The sequence below is a fragment of the Crocuta crocuta genome, unplaced genomic scaffold (genome assembly GCF_008692635.1).
Source record: "Crocuta crocuta isolate KB4526 unplaced genomic scaffold, BGI_CrCroc_1.0 scaffold330, whole genome shotgun sequence".
NCBI classification, from domain to species: domain Eukaryota; kingdom Metazoa; phylum Chordata; class Mammalia; order Carnivora; family Hyaenidae; genus Crocuta; species Crocuta crocuta.
The window spans coordinates 717315-728144 of record NW_027530521.1 but is presented as its reverse complement, the minus strand read 5'-3'; the positions used below and the strand labels follow the sequence as shown (position 1 = coordinate 728144).

General features: G+C 52.8%; 1 protein-coding gene across 1 annotated transcript in view; it reads right to left on the bottom strand.

Annotated features, from left to right (window-relative positions):
• Positions 1–690, bottom strand: part of C1QTNF4 (C1q and TNF related 4) — a 1224-nt gene extending 534 nt beyond the window's left edge. Inside the window, exons 1-2 of the mRNA XM_077767473.1 lie at positions 676–690; positions 3–441 (exon numbers count right to left, since the gene is read on the bottom strand). Of these exons, the coding sequence (XP_077623599.1) occupies positions 3–436 (434 nt within the window). The 5' untranslated portion in view covers positions 437–441; positions 676–690. The remainder of the gene's footprint in view (positions 1–2; positions 442–675) is intronic.
• Between the last annotated feature and the right edge of the window lie 10140 nt (positions 691–10830).

The following is a 10830-nucleotide window of genomic DNA, read 5'->3' as shown; positions in this document are numbered from 1 at the left end:
CTCCGAGCGCGTACTGCGGGGCGCCGTGCAGCCGCAGCCACACCGTGTCGCCGTAGTCGAGCTGCAGCATGGCGCTCTGGCTGGCGGCGCGGCGCGCGCCCGGCCGCCGCTGCTCGTCGAAGGCCAGCGCCTGCACCTCGTCGCGGTTGCGCACCAGCATCACCGACAGGCTCTTGTGTGGGGCCTTGCCAGCCGTGAAGGAGAAGAAGTAGGCGCCGGGCACGCGGCAGCGGAACTGGCCTGTGGCCGCGTCGAAGTCGCCGCCGATGTTGACGTACACCTTGTCGAAGGTCACCGCCATCTCCGATGTGCCCTCCAGCGGGGTGGTGCGTGCCGCGGAGAAGGCCGAGCGCAGCTCCGTCGAAGCCGAGCCCGGAGCCGGCCCCAGGGCCCCGCAGGCGGCAGGGCCCAGCAGGCTCAGCAGGAGCAGCAGCATCGTGCCTGGGAGGGGGAGGCAGAAGGGGGAGGAGGGTGGACGGCTGTGCAGGCGGCGCCTCCAAGTGCCCAGAGTTGCGAGACTGGGAGACGAGTTCTCGTCACAGCCCTGCCCTTGACCCACACCTAGGACTCAGGGTCCTACACACTTGGACTAGATCAGTCAGCCGGCCTCAGGGTCCCGCAAGAGCTTGTTAGAGCACACATTGTTGGACCCCCACCCCCAGAATTTCCACTCACTAGGTTTAGGACGAGGCTTGAGAATTTGCATTTCTAACAGGTTCCCGGCAAGGCAGATGCTTCTCGTTCTAGGACCGCACTTCCGGGAACAACTATTAGATTAAGCCAGGGAGTCTCCTTTTTTTTTTTTTTTTTTTTTTTTTGTAAGCACTGCACCCCTTCCTCAAGTGAAAGCTCCCGTGCCTGTACCACAGATACAGCAGAAAGGTTCTGAGAGGCCTATAGTCTGGTCAGCTGGGTTTACCCCCTCCCATCTTGGCACCACAGAGGGAGGTCAGGGGGTCTCTGAGTGTCCTTCCGCCTGGTTTGCTGCATTTGCCTGTGGCTATGCTGTGGGCCTTGGCCTGCCCCTCACTCAGGCACTAGCTCTCTGTACTGAGGTCCTCCACGGTGACCACTGCTTCAACCCCCATCTGGGCAGGAAAGAACATAGCTGCTCATTGACCCCTTTCCTGGCCTCTGACCCACTCAAAGGTCAGCTCGCACTCTGGACTCCCCAGGGGCCCTTCTTGCAGTAAAGAGGCCAGAACAGTTGGGCTTTGAGATAGGTTCCTCCCCCCATGAAATCTGAGTAAGAGATAGTGACCCTTTCTTCTGGGCTTGACGGCTGGTCACTGAGGGCAGAGGGAGAATGAGGGGCTGCTGTGAACAGAGCGGGAGAGTGACAATTCCAGCAAGGCTTTGGCAAGATTGTGAGCTCCAGGAGCTTTATTTCTCAGCAGCGGTAGAGTGAAGGACTGACAGCTCTATCTGGGCTCAGTTCCTGGCTCTACTGCTTAAATGCTGTGAAATCTTAGGCGAGTTCCTTAATTTCTCTGGGCATGGCTTTCCTTATGTAAATGGGGAGGAGACCTGCCTCACAAGCTTACTGGGAGGATGCTGAGATAGCAGGTGTGAGCACAGTTTGTGAAGCGCACTGTCACCCAGGTGTGCAGATGCTTCTGTTCTCAGACTTGAGAAAAGTGCTCTGATCAAGTTCTTGACATAAGGAATTAGGGGCTCAGTAACTCCTGCCCCTGGGAGCTTGTGAAGGCATCGCTTAACTCCCCCCAAGCTTCTTAGTAGGGCACAGGCTCTGGGGCTTGAATACCCAAAGGCCCTGAAGTGAGACAAAGCAGGGAAGAAAATGAGCTGGCCACAGCCTTGGATGTGGGCTTCCATGGGAAGTACCCTGGGAGTGTGTGTAGCTTGGTGTCTCTTAGAGACCCCGGGGCTTGCTGAGAAGGGTTGGCAGGTGCGGTTGTACCCTTCACAATGCCATTCACCTTAGGGTCGGTGGGCACTGGAATCTAGCCCACATTCTACTTGCCCAGCAGTGTGGAGCTGCTGCACCTGGGGAAGAGTGTGCCTCTTTCGAATATTCATAATAAAGACCCCCAAGTCCCTAACCTAGCTGAACATTCCAGAGGAAGTGCCTTTTCTAATTCCTACAAAGGCACCCCATGGGCTAGCCAATACCCTTGATGAAGGCAGGAAAGAGGGAGGGGACCCATCTACAGTAGTGAAGATTGCACTTCATGAGTATTCCCTTTTACAAAGTTCTTTAGACACATCTGGTCTCACAGCAACCCTGCGAGGCAGGGGAGCCCTCTCCCATTTTACAGCTGGGAAAGTCAAGGCCCAAACAAGGGGAAGCATTTTGGCCCAAGGTTACGGTGCCCACTGAGGCAACCTTGAACCGAGGTCTTTCAGCTCCAAATTCAGTATGCCTTCCTCTCCATCATCGTTTCCTCCTAGACATATTTCCAGCCGACCTGTCCTTAGCCTCAGTTTCCCTTTTTGCAAAAAGAGGAGGAGAGCTAAGTGAAATGAATCTTAGGATCCAGGACGAAGGAGAAAGAAAGCAAAAAGCAAATAAAAGCAACCAGACAAGCAGAAACTTGGCGTTTTGCCTTCTGGGAGTATGGGAACATCTCCACTCTTCCTGACCCTGCTCCCCCCTCCCAGGTCCTACCCCAGGACCACCTGCCCACCCTACCCTCAGCAAGCTCCCTGCAGAGTCTGGTGCACCCCATGAGGGCCAGAGGGTCTTCCCGCGTGTCCTGTACCCAGCCTCTGCCCATTTCTCACCCACCACTGCCCACTTCCCAGGCCCCTAGGTCCCCATCCTTCCTTAAATCCCCTTCCTTGCCCAGNCAGGTGCGGGGGGGGGGGTGTCAGCTGGGCCTCAGAGCTCCAGGAAAGGAAATAAATGGCTGTTCCTAGCTCTGCCCAGGTGAGGCTCAAAATAATCATCTTCAAAGAGAAGAAACTGGGACACACAGAGCTGGGGCCGACCCAGAGCCCCGGAACCGACNGAGGACGGCTGAAGAGCGAACCGAGCAGATCGCCGGGAGGAGCGGGAGGGGAGCGGCGGGAAGGGGGAGAGGGGAGGAGAAGGGAGAGGGAGGGGCGCGCCGAGGAAGGGGAGCCGTGCAGGGCCTAGGGGCATCGCACAGAGGAGGCCCCTGCTCAGGCTGCGCGGAGCCCTGGGCTCTTCCTCATCCGTGACCTCCCTAGAGCTTCACCCTCTGGCTCCACAGAACGCGCATCATCAACCCAAGTTAGCAGATGGGGAAACTGAGGTCTGAGGTAGAGGCCAAACTGGGGGTGGTCCAGGGCACTCTCCAGGCCAGCCTCCTCCCTGCTTTGAGGAGAGGGGACTGCAGCAGGACACAGAGACTGGACAAGCCCCTAGGCTGCAAGGACAGTGGAAGGTGAGATTTGGGCTGGGACAGATGTCCAGACCGAGTGGCACTGGAGGAGGGGGGGTCTGAGGGAAGAGAAGGATAAAATGGGTCAATGTCACCAGTTAAAAAAAAGAGCTTAAAGTGACCTCATTTTTCTTCCTTATCTCCGAATCTCAAAATGCCATGGCTGGTTAGGAAGGAAGGAGGAAGACCAAGCCCCCAGACATGAGAGTGTCAGCCCGGAGCCCCTGGGGAGGGGATGCAAAGGAAGGGCATCCTTGGGGCAGAACTGGGTTTTGGCTGAGTGGGCTGCTTCCAGGGTGCCTGCAAGAAGGGAGAAGGTTGAGAAAGGCACTGGGAGAGCTCGAAAGGGCCTGTCTGCAGAGGGACAGCCACCCAGCTGGGACAGGTGTTGCAGGATCCAGTGGGACGTCAGGGCTGGGAGCAGGTATCTTCCCACAGCTCAGCACTTACCAGAGCCCGCCCCTCCCCCCATGGCCTCTGCTCTGGGCTTGGACCCCCTTCATCTGGGCTGCTGTGCAGCTGTCCACCACGCAGCACTCAGTAGGTGTTGATGAGTGGATGGCTTAAAAGAGGCCCTGTTCTCAGCTGCCAGGAAACGGTGCCCCTCCTCTGCCCCTGGCTGACACAGAAGGCCCGTGTTCTAGTCCCTGCTCTGCCACAGACCCTGTGTGTGGACCCACAGAAGCCCGGGGCCCTGTGAAGTCCTCTCCCCTCTGGACCTTTCCTTCTGGAACTCTCAAAACTTATGTGACCCCAGTTAGTCTGATGCAGGTTAGTCCTCACGAAGGCATTGATAATGATAATGAGCTTATTAAGGTTTCATCAGGTGTTAGGTGAATGATGAATGAATGAATGAATGAATGAATGAATGAATGAATATGTGGCTCAATGGAAAGAAATGAATGGAGGCATTTCGGAGTGGGTCCTCAGGGTATTTGGGGCCTAGGGTGAAGCACCTGTCTAGCCCCTGTTAGATCACGATTGTCCCCTTCACCAGTTTGAAAAGCTTGGGTCACAAGCCTATGGGAGGGCATGAGGCAGGGTGAGGGTGGGATGCGTCACACAGGGATGTAGCAGGAGGGCTGGGCAAGGCAGGATACCAAACTGGGGCAGCCACAACCCCTTTAGAACATAGGTTCTCTTTTGGACCAGGAGGCTGGGGCTGCCATCTTGAAAGTGCTTTTTGTTTTTTGGGTTTTTTAAATTTTTTTAATGTTTTATTTATTTCTGAGAGAGAGAGACAGTGTGAGCAAGGAGGGGCAGAGAGAGAGGGAGACACAGAATCTGAAACAGGCTCCAGGCTCTGAGCTGGCAGTCAGCACAGAGCCCGATGCAGGGCTCGAACCCACGAACTGTGAGATCATGACCTGAGCCGAAGTCAGACGCTCAACCAATTAAGCCACTCAGGCGCCCCTTGAAAGTGCTTTTTGAAGGTGTGGTTCCAACAGTGGGAGTGGAGGGAAGAAGGCAGGATTCTCCAGGCACAACCATTAAATCCGAGCGGGGGCCTGGCTCAGGCTGAAAGCCATTCGCCACTTTCCCTGCTGAAGCCAGGGTCAGGGAGACAGGTGGCTGGGGCAGACGGCAGCAGGGTTTGCTTCGGGGGCCCCTGGGAAAGGGACATGGAGAAAGAAGCTGCCATGAGCCGGTGGGTGACAAGGGCAGGCTGAAGTAGGGGGCAAAGGAATGCGCCAGAATGGAAGGAGGTCGTGGCATAGCATTCAGAGGAAAGAGCCCGAGGCAAATTGTACTTCCCTTTGGCTCCTACCCTGTTGTGCAGCGATTACAACACAATAATAATTTGAATATACTCCTTTTTTGCTTGGTTGTTTTTTTTGGAGAGAGAGCGAGTGAGCAGGGGAGGGGCGAGGGGGGGAGGGAGAGAGAGCATCTTAAGCAGGCTCCACGCACACCGTGGAGCCCAACACAGGATGTGGAGCTCCATCTCAGGACTGTGAGATCACGATCTGAGCTGAAATCAAGAGTCGAACCCGCTTAACCCACTGAGCCACCTTATCAGCCCCTGATATACTCCTTTGGTTGTATAGCACATACTGTCAGTCACCACACCCCCAGGCCTACTTGAAGGTCACTTGCACACAGCTCCTGAACTTGCTTCCCCTGTCTCTCCTGGGGCACTCTTGGCTGGGGAAGTGAGTGGGGGGCAGGCTGAAAAGTGGAGAGTTAACACCCNNCAGGGAACCCTAAACCAAGCAGGGTCCAGAGTTAGTGGATAAATACTCCAGCTTTCAGTTCCTCAGGAGGACAATTCCCAATTGCCAGACGTGTTCCAGTCTCAGACTCCATCCAGCATGAAATCGAAGCTGCCCATGTGAAAAACCTGCTCCTCCCTGTATGCTCTATTTCCTTTCTTCCCTTTCTTGTTGCACGTGCCCACTCCTTCACCTTTTAAACTGCTTGCACCCAAGTATTTGTCTCAAAGTGTGCTTTTGGGGGAACCCAAACTAAGACAATGAACAATCACTGGGTCTTGAACTGTGGTAAGTGCTTTTTCAAATCCATTACCTTGTTTAATTTTCTTAACATCTGAAGTACATATCATTTACAGATGAGGAATGAAGAGGTTATATGCAGGGGCCGGATTCAAACCCAGGTGTGTTTAGCTCCAAGACCTGGTCCTTAACTACTGTGTTCAGCAGCCTCCCTGATTCTCTGATCCTCTTTGGGTCTTACATTTTCATCCGTAAAACAAGGGATGGGATCTTGAGTTTGAAGGGAGACAAGGTACTGTTTCTTCTAAAGCTGGGCGTGGTCAGTGAGATGTCATCAGAAGCTATTGGGAGAGAAGGTGCTTTAAAAGGATGGACTTGGGGGCTAGGAGGCCCTTTATTTTGCCCTCCCTTTTATTTATTTATGGTTTTAAATTTGTTTATTTCTGAGAGAGGGAGAGAGAGAGACAGCGTGAGCAGGGGAGGGTCAGAGAGAGAGGGAGATACAGAATCTGAAGGAGTGCCCTCCCTTTTCTCTTCCTTCTTTTCAGAATGTATACATGAAGGCTGCAGCCCCAGTTGCCACCTTGGGCCAGGAGCCACAATGAAGTGTTCTAAACTGCATGCTTAAATAGGTGCTCAGGAAGAAGCTGAGATGAAAATCACCCAGCGACCCTGCTCTCAAGGAGCTAATCATTTAATGGGAGTGGCTGGATGTGGATAGAAAGAATCAGAGGGTGGATGGAGATCAGCTCCAGGAGCAAGCTGCAAAGTGCTGCAAGCGTTCAGGGAGGGAGGAATTCCACTCGGGAATTAGGGAAGATGTCACAGACGCTCTTCCTCTCTTTCTTTCACTCTCTTGAAGTTTTTAAGTAAGCTCTACACCCAGCTTGGAGCTTGAACTCACAACCCTGAGGTCAAGAGTCACATGCTTTACCAACTGAGCCAGCCAGGTGCCCTATAGGGAAAGTGATTCCTTTCTCTTTCTCTCTCTCTCTCTCTTTCTTTCTCTCTCTCTCCTCCCTCCCTCCCTCCTTTCTTTCATCCTTTCTTCCTTCCTTCCTTTCTCTCTTTACTTTCTCTCTTTCTTTTTATGTGTATTTATTTTGAGAGAGAGAGAGCGGTGAAGCAGGGGAGGGTTAGAAAGAGAAGAAGAGAGGGGCGCCTGGGGGGCTTAGTCGGTTAAGCGTCCGACTTTCGCTTGGGTCATGATCTCGCGGTTCGTGGGTTCGAGCCCCGCGTCGGGCTCTGTGCTGACTGCCAGCTCAGAGCCTGGAGCCTGTTTCAGAGTCTGTGACTCCCTCTCTCTCTGACCCTCCCCTGCTCACGCTGTCTCTCTCTCTCTCCTAGAAATAAATAAAAAAACATTAAAAAAAAAAAAAGAAAGAGAAGAAGAGAGAGAAAGACTCTCAAGCTGCCAGTGCGGAGCCCAACGCAGGGCTCTAAAGAACTCATGAACCATGAGATCATGACCCGAGTGGAAATCAAGGTTGCTGAGCCACCTAGGTGCCCTGAGAAGGAGATTTCCAAATAATGGCAAGGATTTGACAGTGAGATGGAAGAGTGGGGGGTGGTATCCAGTCAAAGATAAGAATATGAACAAAAGTGTGGAGGTGACAAAGACAGGGCTTGGTGAGGAGTCCTCGAGTGGCTCAGGCAGGAAGGGTTGTGAATGCAAGGCAGGTGAGCTGTGTGGGCTTAAATGCCGAGCTAGGGAACTCAGGTTATCCTGCAGCAGAGGAGGCAGTACTCGGGGGTGTATTTTAGGATTATTTGGCTCAAAGACGGGAGACCAAACCAGGGAGGCCTGCAAGAAAACACTCAAAGTGTGCAGATGAATCTAAACTGTGCAGAGATAGTCAGAAAGCAAAGCAAGGGAGGAGACGGATGGGAGAGAGAGATTCAGAGATTGACAGAGAGAGTGCACCCGCACAAGCTCACAATTTAATTAGCTTCCTCGTTTGCCAGTGGATTACAGAGGAATTAGCAGAGCTCAGAGTCTAGGGACCTTGCTGGGAGTTGAGGGGAAGTTAATGAGAAAGACAGGAACGTGCCCCAGGGAGAAATGAAAGAGGAGGAATTGTTAGCCCAGCAGAGACTCCGGCAGGAGAAACAGATGTCAGGGCGCAGAGTCTCCGCCTTGTTCAGAGACTTCAGCCCTCCGGGGGGGACAGACGCTTGGCGCTCCTGGGTAGGGCTGCCGGCTCCACTGCCCAGGGTTCAAGTTCCTGAGTGCCTGGGAAATGACCCCAGAGCAGGAAAGCTGGGAGCGGCTGGGAGGATCAGGTTCCCAACTCTTCCTTGGCCTCTTCCCAGAGGGGGACTGAGCCCCCAGCCTCCTTTTGCAGATGGACAGGTTAATGCCCTGGACGGGGAGGTGACCTGCTGCTGACCCGATGTGACAAATGGCATTTCCCAAAGATAGCTGTGATAGTATCTCCCCACCACCCCCACCACCATGCTCTTTTCATACTGTGACCTTGCCAGTCCCCTCGAAGAGGAGGACTTGGGTTGGTCATAAAGGGTGGTCCTGCCTCTGGCTGGTGCTGGGGCTCTCTCTTGAAACTATCATGATGTGAGAAAGCCCAGACTACGTGGAAAGGCCATGGGTAGATGTGATGGATGACAGCTCCAGTCAGGACCACCTACCAGATGCGCTAGGTCCAGTGCAAAGTGAAAATGCTGGGCCTCTTGTTCAAAAATTAAGAATTTGTTGGGGTGCCTGGGTGGTTCATTCAGTTAAGCGTCCGACTTCAGCTCAGGTCATGATCTCCCGGTTCGTGGGTTTGAGCCCCGAGTCGGGCTCTGTGCTGACCACTAGCTCAGAGACTGGAGCCTGTCTCCGAATTCTGTGTCTCCCTCTCTCTATGACCCTCCCCTGCTCGCGCTGTCTCTCTCTCTCAAAAATAAATAAAAAACATTTAAAAATATTTTAAAAAATTTATGTTGGGGGGGGACATCTGGGTGGCTAAATAAGTTGAGCATCCAACTTTGGCTCAGGTCATGATTTCACGGTTTGTGACTTCGAGCCCTGGGTTGGGCTCTGTGCTGAGAGCTCAGAGCCTGGAACCTGCTTCAGATTCTCTCGGCCTGCTCTCTGCCCCTCCCCCACTCATGCGTGCGTGCACTCTCTCTCTCTCTCTCTCTCTCTCAAAAAATGAATACTTCAAGAAATTTTTACATATTTTTAAAGTTTATTTATTTTGTGAGAGCATGAGGGAGGGGCAGAGAGAGAGAGAGAGAGAGAGAGAGAGAATCCCAAGCAGGCTCCTCACTCTCAATGTGGATCCCGACTTGGGACTTNAGAATTTAAATGGCGACAACAGAGCATTCAACCAGGCAGTGAGCCCTTCGGAGGTTGCATCCCAAGAAGGGGCCTTGACCCTAGCATAGGCTCCAGCACCAGCCACTCATGGTCTGAGAAAGCCTTCAAGATGCCTCTGTGCCCGGCCACCCTCACTGTAACCGTGTGCCAGACTGACAGGGGATAGAAAGGACTGTTTTGAGCCAGGGGTACTGTAGCAGCAGATAGTCGGAACACTGGGGGTCAAAACTGGGATGAGGATGTAGAACGGTTCTCCCCAAACCCAGGCTCATTCTCGGAGCTGCTGTCGCAAGTTCTCTTCAGCGCATGTTGATAGAGAAAACTGGAGGTACAAATAACCCCCGACTGTTGGAGACCCAAATCCTGCGCCTTTGGCCATGAAGTGCTGTATGCTGACATCGTGGCTGACACATCCTTGGGGGGGCGAATGTCAGCTTTTCAATTGGAAAGGGCTGGGAAACGACCCACTCTTCCGTGAGCTAAAACGGTGGTGGCGGTGGCCTTGGCAGGAGACAATGGTTAGGTCTCCATGGCTTGCAGGAGCCTCAGGGAGTGACAGGTGCTTGGAAGGAGAGAAGGGAGAGAAGAAAGGAAAGGTAGGTCCTGCTAAGAGGCGGGGGGAGGGGGGGAGGAAGGGAGAGAATCCCTGTGATCCCGTGGCATCTTGATCCCTGTTTCTGACAATAGTGTCCTTTGATGGCAGGCATTGCATTCTGATTCTGACTGATGTGTGCGCGTGCGTGTTTAGTGGTGGCAGCGGTGGGGGTGGGGTTGGGGTCTGAATCACTTTGCTGTGTCCTCCAGTGCAGTGGCACCCAGTGACCAGGTCAGTTGAGACCTGGGTGATTGCTGGGGATAGCTTGGGATGTGAACATTATCCACAGCCCAGCTAACAGCTGGAGGAGAAGGGAAGGGACAGGGAGATTGGCGCTTAGCAATTTGTCATTGCCACATCAATTTTTTAAAGAGTAGCCATAGTGGGGCGCCTGGGTGGCTTAGTCGGTTAAGCGCCCGACTTTCGCTTGGGTCATGATCTCGCGGTTCATGGGTTCGAGCCCAGCGTCGGGCTCTGTGCTGACTGCCAGCTCAGAGCCTGGAGCCTGTTTCAGTCTGTGACTCCCTCTCTCTCTGACCCTCCCCTGCTCACGCTGTCTCTCTCTCTCTCTCCTAGAAATAAATAAAACATTAAAAAAAAAAAAAGAAAAGTATCTATGCCTCATTGGCGTGTCAACAGCATTGAAAGACCATACTCAATGTAAAGTACTCAGCACGGAGCCTGGCATGTTCTAAGCACCCCGTATGTGCTATTACTACTGCTTGGTGTGTATGAAAAATGAAGGATAATCTTGGTGTGGCTGTAGTATGGAATCCAGAGACGTTGCCAGGAGACAGGTCCAGAAAAATGGGTTTTGAGTTTGATCAGGAAGGATTTTAAGTGCCAAGCTAAGCTGTCTAGACTTTATTCTAGTAGCCAGTGGATCTCAATCCTGTCTGGATTTCTTGTATTTCTTTCATTCACCTATTTTGTAATGCCTCCTTTCCTACACTGAAATGAAATTTGTAGAAAATGAAATCTATTTTTTTTTTAAATTTTTAAAGTTTATTTATTTATTTATTTATTTTTACAAATAGTTTGTCAAATTAGTTTCCACATTAACACTCAGTGCTCATCCCCAAAGTGCCCTCC